General features: G+C 45.9%; 1 protein-coding gene across 1 annotated transcript in view; it reads right to left on the bottom strand.

The window, feature by feature from the left end:
• The window catches only part of sema6bb (sema domain, transmembrane domain (TM), and cytoplasmic domain, (semaphorin) 6Bb), a 53,110-nt gene that overhangs the window by 34,556 nt on the left and 11,054 nt on the right, over positions 1-7,500 (bottom strand). The window contains exons 4-8 of the mRNA XM_047799929.1: positions 5,885-5,983; positions 4,891-4,981; positions 2,557-2,676; positions 2,170-2,258; positions 1,434-1,651 (exon numbers count right to left, since the gene is read on the bottom strand). Of these exons, the coding sequence (XP_047655885.1) occupies positions 1,434-1,651; positions 2,170-2,258; positions 2,557-2,676; positions 4,891-4,981; positions 5,885-5,983 (617 nt within the window). The remainder of the gene's footprint in view (positions 1-1,433; positions 1,652-2,169; positions 2,259-2,556; positions 2,677-4,890; positions 4,982-5,884; positions 5,984-7,500) is intronic.

Here is a 7,500-nt window from a genome sequence, read left to right on the forward strand (position 1 = left end):
AGAGAAGAGGAGAGAGAGAGAGAGGGAGAGAGAGAGAGAGAGGGAGAGAGAGAGAGACAAAGAGATTTTTTCTGTTCTTCTTGTGATTATCTTGGGCTCAAAACATTAAGAGACGAACAGAGGGAGCAAAGAAAAAACAGGGAAAACAAAACAGAGGAGAAAAATACCCTGGACGGAGTGCCAACCCATCACAGGGCACACACACACACACACACACACACACTCACACACACACACACACACACACACACACACACTCATTCACTCACACACACACACACACACACACACACACACACACTCATTCACTCACACACACACACACACACACACACACACACACACACACACACACACACACACACTACGGACAATTTTCCAGAGATGCCAATCAACCTACCATGCATGTCTTTGGACCGGGGGAGGAAACCGGAGTACCCGGAGGAAACCCCCGAGGCACGGGGAGAACATGCAAACTCCACACACACAAGGCGGAGGCGGGAATCGATCCTCCGACCCTGGTGTTGTGAGGCGAACGTGCTAACCACTAAGCCACCATGAAACCCCCCACCCCCCGGGGAAAATTAGAAAGAGAAAATTTATTTATATCCTGTTCATTTTTGGTGTATAGCATGTATATGTGTGTATGGTATGTGTGTGATTGGGGTGCATGTGTATAATGTGTGTGTGTGTGTGTGTGTGTGTGTGTGTGTGTGTGTGTGTATAGTGTGTGTTACCTGTTAGCGGGAGGGAGATCACAGCAAGGATGATGTCTCTCCCCTCCAGGTGTGGGACGTATTTCTCTGTGTGTGTGTGTGTGTGTGTGTGTGTGTGTGTGTGTGTGTGTTTGGTGTTACCTGTTGGCGGGGGTAGAGAACACAGCGAGGATGACGTCTCTCCCCTGGAGCCGTAGGACGTATCTCTCTCTCTCTGTGTGTGTGTGTGTGTGTGTGTGTGTGTGTGTGTGTGTGTGTGTGTGTGTGTGTGTGTGTGTTTGGTGTTACCTGTTGGCGGGGGTAGAGAACACAGCGAGGATGACGTCTCTCCCCTGGAGCCGTAGGACGTATCTCTCTCTCTCTGTGTGTGTGTGTGTGTGTGTGTGTGTGTGTGTGTGTGTGTGTATGTGTGTGTGTGTGTGTGTGTTTGGTGTTACCTGTTGGCGGGGGTAGAGAACACAGCGAGGATGACGTCTCTCCCCTGGAGCCGTAGGACGTATCTCTCTCTCTCTGTGTGTGTGTGTGGTGTGTGTGTGTGTGTTTGGTGTTACCTGTTGGCGGGGGTAGAGAACACAGCCAGGATGACGTCTCTCCCCTGGAGCTGTAGGACGTATCTCTCTCTCTCTGTGTGTGTGTGTGTGGTGTGTGTGTGTGTGTGTGTGTGTGTGTGTGTGTGTGTGTGTGTGTGTGTGTGTGTGTGTGTGTGTTTGGTGTTACCTGTTGGCGGGGGTAGAGAACACAGCCAGGATGACGTCTCTCCCCTGGAGCTGCAGGACCGAGCTGGTGGAGTGAAGCAGGTTGAAGTAGAAGTGCGAGTCTCCGGGGATGGAGCAGTTCAGTCGAGCTTTTAGGAAAGAAGTCCACTGTTTTTCTAACACACGCTGAGACCCGCCCACATCACTCTTACACACACGCGCCACACGTGATACCACCACCTAATACACACACACACACACACACACACACACACACACACACACACACACACACACACACACACACACACACACACACAATGACATCGCTTCAGAGATGTCCCACAGCATTACATGTAACTGTACGGGGTTAAAAAGTACACTAAATAATACATAGCGATTCTGTCTCTCTCTCTCTCTTTCTGTCTCTCTCACTCTCTGTCTTTCTGTCTCTCTCACTCTCTCTCTTTCTGTCTCTCTCTCTCTTTCTGTCTGTCTCTCTCACTCTCTCTCTCTATCTGTCTGTCTCTCCTTCTCTCTCTCTGTGTCTCTTTCTGTCTCCCTCTCTTTGTCTCTCTCTCTTTGTGTCTTTTTGTCTCTCTGTCTGTCTCTCTCTCTTAGTCTCTCTGTCTGTCTGTCTTTCTGTCTGTCTCTATCTCTTTTGTCTCCTTCTGTCTCTCTCTCTCTGTCTCTCTCTCTGTCTCTATCTCTGTGTCTTGTTCTGTCTCTGTCTCTCTTTCTGTCTCTCTCTTTCTCACCTTCTCCAGGTAGTTGAACTCCATGGCTATCTCACGGAAGAAGAAGTAGATGTGTTCTCTCCACTCCACAGCACTGACAAAGTAGGGTTCTGCAACACACACACACACACACACACACACACACAGACACACACACACACACACACACACACACACACACACACACACACACACACACACACACACACACACACACACACACACACACACACAGAAAGTGGCATTGAAGAGCTGATGGCTTCCATACAGGGTTGTAAAACAGAACCCTTTTACACGAATCAACACACACACACCCACACACACACCCACACACACACCCACACACACACCCACACACACACACACACACACACACACACACACACACACACACACACACACACACACCTCTGAACCATTTGGAGTCGTGTTTGATGGTGCGCAGTGTCTGAGTGTTGCCTAAACTCCTGTAGATCACTGCATCAATTGCCAAGAAGTCAGTCACTGTTGCAGTAAAGAGGCTTCCACCTACACACAGACACACACAGACACACACACACACACACACACACACACACACAGACACACACACACACACACACACACACACACACACACACACACACACACACACACACACACACACACACAGACACAGACACAGACACACACACACACAGACACACACACACACACACACACACACAGACACATACACAGACACAGACACACAGACACAGAAACACACACACAGACACACACACACACACAGACACACACACACACACACACAGACACACACACACACAGACACACACACACACACACACACACACACACACACACACACACACACAGACACACACACAGACACACACACACAGACACACACAGACACACACACACAGACACACAGACACACAGACACACACACACAGACACACACACACACACAGACACACACACAGACACAGACACACAGACACACACAGACACACACACAGACACACACACACAGACACACACACACAGACACACAGACACACACACAGACACACAGACACACACACACAGACACAGACACACAGACACAGACACACAGACACACACACACAGACACACACACACAGACACACACACACACACAGACACAGACACACACACACACACACACACACACACACACACAGACACACACACAGACACACACACACAGACACACACAGACACAGACACACAGACACAGACACACAGACACAGACACACAGACACACACACACACACACACACACACACACACACAGACACAGACACACACACACAGACACACACAGACACATACGTTAGTACAAGTTTATATAGACATCTTACACACTCTTTCACACAGCCGCTCCTCCGTCTTCTTCACTCCTCTTCTCTATTTCCTCCTTTCTCTCCTTTACTTTTTCTTCTCCTCCTGCCATCTTTGTTTCCATTCCTTGCCTTTCATCCCTTATTCTTTTCTATTCCTCTGTATTTTCCTTTCTTTTTAATCTTATCTCTTCCCCATCCCTCCTTCCACCTACTGTTCATTTCACACCTTCCTTCTTTTCTTCTCCTCCCTTTTATGTTTCACTCTTTAGTTTGACCCTCGTTACATTTCTTCTTAACTCCTTCGACCTTTTCCTCTTCTCTCCTTTCTTCCTTTCCTTTCTTTTTCTTCACCTCCCCCCCTTTTCTCATTATTTCTCTTCTCTTCTTGTTTTTCTTTCTATTCCTACTGGCTGCTCTTCATCTTCATCATCCTCTCGTCTCTTCTGTTTTTCTTTCATTCTTCCCCCGCTGCTCTTCATTCCTTTCTGTCTTTTTCATGTCATATTTAGTCCCTTTCCTCATTCTCTCCTTTATTTTCATTCCCCCCCACCTCTGTTTCTTCTCATTTATTCTTTGACTCTCTTTCTCATCTCTTCTATTCATCTCTCTCTTTGTCCTTTTATCTTTTCTTTTCTTTTTGTCTTTCGTTTCTTATACTCTTCATAAAATAAAACATCCTAAACATATCACAGCATATTTCATTTCTTTATAGTCTGTATATGTGTGTGTGTGTGTGTGTGTGTGTGTGTGTGTGTGCACGTGTGTGAGTGTGTTTAAGTGTGCGTATATCTGAGTGTGTGTGTGAGTGTGTATGTATGTCTGTGTGTGTGTGCATGTGTGTGAGTGTGTTTAAGTGTGCGTATATCTGAGTTTGTCTTTGAGTGTGTGTGTTTGAGTGTGTGTGTGTGTATGTGTGTGTAAGAGTGTGTGTTTGAGTGTGTGTGTGTGTGTTTGTGTGTGAGTGTATGTATGTCTGTGTGCATGTGTGTCTGTGTGTGTTTGATTGTGTGAGTGTGTAAGATGTGTGTGTGTCAGTGTGTGTGTTTGAGTTTGTGTTTGAGTGTGTGTGTGTGAGTGTGTGATTGTGTGTGTGTGTGTGTTTAAGTGTGTGTGTTTGAGTGTGTGTGGGTGGGTGTTTGAGTCTGTGTGTTTGAGTGTGTGTGTAAGTGTGTGTTTGAGTGTGTGTTTGAGTGTGTGTGTGGGTGTGTGTGATTGTGTGTGTGTTTAAGTGTGTGTGTGTGTCTGTGTGTGTTTGTATTTGTTTAGGTGTGTGTGAGTGTGTGTGAGTTTGAGTGTGTGTGTGTGTGTGTGTGTGTGTGTGTGTGTGTGTGTGTGTGTGTGCGATTGTGTTTGTGTCTCATTATTATTATGATTATTATTAATTATTACCTGCGAACAGAGCGACATTGGCGTGTTTGGGGTCGTAAGGACATCGCGCCATTCCACTGACTGTCTCACCCATCATCTCCAGATTGTCTGCCTGCACACACACACACACACACACACACACACACACACACACACACACACACACACACAGAGATTATTGTATAATTCATGAGAAGTCACAGCAAGATTCTGCTTCTGTGCGTGAGGACGACTGACACTGAACACAAACTCCATACTGCTATAAGGAAGGGGGTGAGAGGGGGTGGGGGGTGCAAGAGAAATGGTGAAAGTGATACAGACAAAAAATAAAGAGAGAGAGAGAGAGAGAGAGAGAGAGAGAGAGAGAGAGAGAGAGAGAGAGAATTATCACACCTTAATCAACAGGTGTAGTGTTTCATTACCAGACTGCAGTGAAACTGTGTGTGTGAGAATGAGAGAGAGACAGAGAGAAAGAAAGAGAGACAGAGAGAAAGAGACAGAGAGAAAGAGACAGAGAGAAAGAGAGAGAGAGAGAGTATAAAGAGCAGTAGCCTGGATTAACAGTTACATTAGTGTTTAATACATCTATTGATCAGATTTTGTCTGATTTTTGCTTTCACTGTGTGTGTGTGTGTGTGTGTGTGTGTGTGTGTGTGTGTGTGTGTGTGTGTGTGTGTGTGTGTGTGTGTGTGTAAGTGTGTGTGTGTGTGTGTGTGAGTGTGTGTATGTGTGAGTGTGTGTATGTGTGTGTGTGTGTGTGTGTGTGTGTGTGTGTGTGTGTGTGTGTGTGTGTGTGTGTGTATGTGTGTATGTAGCAGCAGGGGATGATGGGATATGGCGGCACTCTGGTGTGTGGAAGATGAAAGTCGACACGGCAGGAGACTGTGTGAGCAATCGCAGCGTTTATTTATGAGACCGGAGCTATCCGGAGGCAAACACACAAACACACACACACACACACACACACACACACACACACACACACACACACACACACACACACACACACACTTACTGTGTAGTTTGCGCACAGAGGGTTGAAGGCGTTGGTGCCACAGACGAACAGACCGCCTTGTCGACTCAGCAGGACTTTAATATAGTTACGACATTCGTCCTGAAAAAACACCACAAAAACAACACAACTGATGATGATGATGATGATGATGTCACTCTACACACAGACATGTGCCATTTTTCATTCTGTTTGCATTTGTGAGAGATTAATGATCCTATAGAGGAGAGAGAGAGAGAGAGAGAGAGAGAGAGAGAGAGAGAGAGAGAGAGAGAGAGAGAGAGAGAGAGAGAGAGAATTATGTGAATATTAAAAGACAAGGTGGGATTTCTGAACACAAATGTCTGGCCCCATGTGAATGGTCGTGTGTGTGTGTGTGTGTGTGTGTGTGTGTGTGTGTGTGTGTGTGTGTGTGTGTGTGTGTGTGTGTGTGTGTGTGTGTGAGGATTCCATTACTCTGGCCATAAAGTTAAGTGAGTGCTGTGTTTCCACTGGCTATAAATCTCTGCTGTAACTGAGTCTATACACACTATACACACTATACACACTATACACACTCAAACACACTCATACACACTTCACACACTCCAAACACACTACACACACACACACACACACACACTCCATACACACTTCACACACTCATACACACTTCACACACTCCATACACACTATACACACTCATATACACTTGACACACACTCCACAAGTCTCTTCAGTGCCTACTCTTGATGTACAAATCGGAGGACAAACAGAAGAAAAATAAATCCTTCACCTCCTTTTTCCACTCATTCATCAATATATTTTGGTTGCTATAGTAACGGAAAGTAAAATAGTACCTAAAAAAAGCTGCAACCTGCAACATAATTAAAGATCAAGCTCCAATTCTGAAAAGATTCACGCTGGTATTTGGTGCTAATAAAGTTTAAGGTGTGTGTGTTTGTATGTGTGTAAGTGTGTGTTAAATATCACAGTCACCTCTTTGTGTTACAGCTTTAAATAGTTTTTCTTTTAAAACACAGATGAATTAACTGTGTGTGTGTTTGTGTGTGTGTGTGTGTGTGTGTGTGTGTGTGTGTGTGTGTGTGTGTGTGAGAGAGAGAGAGCGAGAGAGACAAAGTGAGAGAGAGAGACTCTATTCTTTGTTAGACACAGTAAAAGAGGTGTGGTCTCTGTGTCAGTCTCAGCGATGGAGGCGTGGCCTCTTTACATGTCACTATCAGTGAAGAAGGCATGGCCTCTATACCTGTCACTATCAGTGAAGAAGGCGTGGCCTCTATACCTGTCACTATCAGTGAAGAAGGCGTGGCCTCTATACCTGTCACTATCAGTGAAGAAGGCGTGGCCTCTATACCTGTCACTATCAGTGAAGAAGGCGTGGCCTCTATACCTGTCACTATCAGTGAAGAAGGCGTGGCCTCTATAACTGTCACTATCAGTGAAGAAGGCGTGGCCTCTATACCTGTCACTATCAGTGAAGAAGGTGTGGCCTCTATAACTGTTACTATCAGTGAAGGAGGCGAGGCCTCTATACCTGTCACTATCAGTGAAGAAGGCGTGGCCTCTATAACTGTCACTATCAGTGAATGAGGCTTGGCCCCTATAACTGTCACTAACAG

Source organism: Tachysurus fulvidraco, chromosome 14 (genome assembly GCF_022655615.1).
Source record: "Tachysurus fulvidraco isolate hzauxx_2018 chromosome 14, HZAU_PFXX_2.0, whole genome shotgun sequence".
Taxonomy (NCBI): Eukaryota; Metazoa; Chordata; class Actinopteri; order Siluriformes; family Bagridae; genus Tachysurus; species Tachysurus fulvidraco.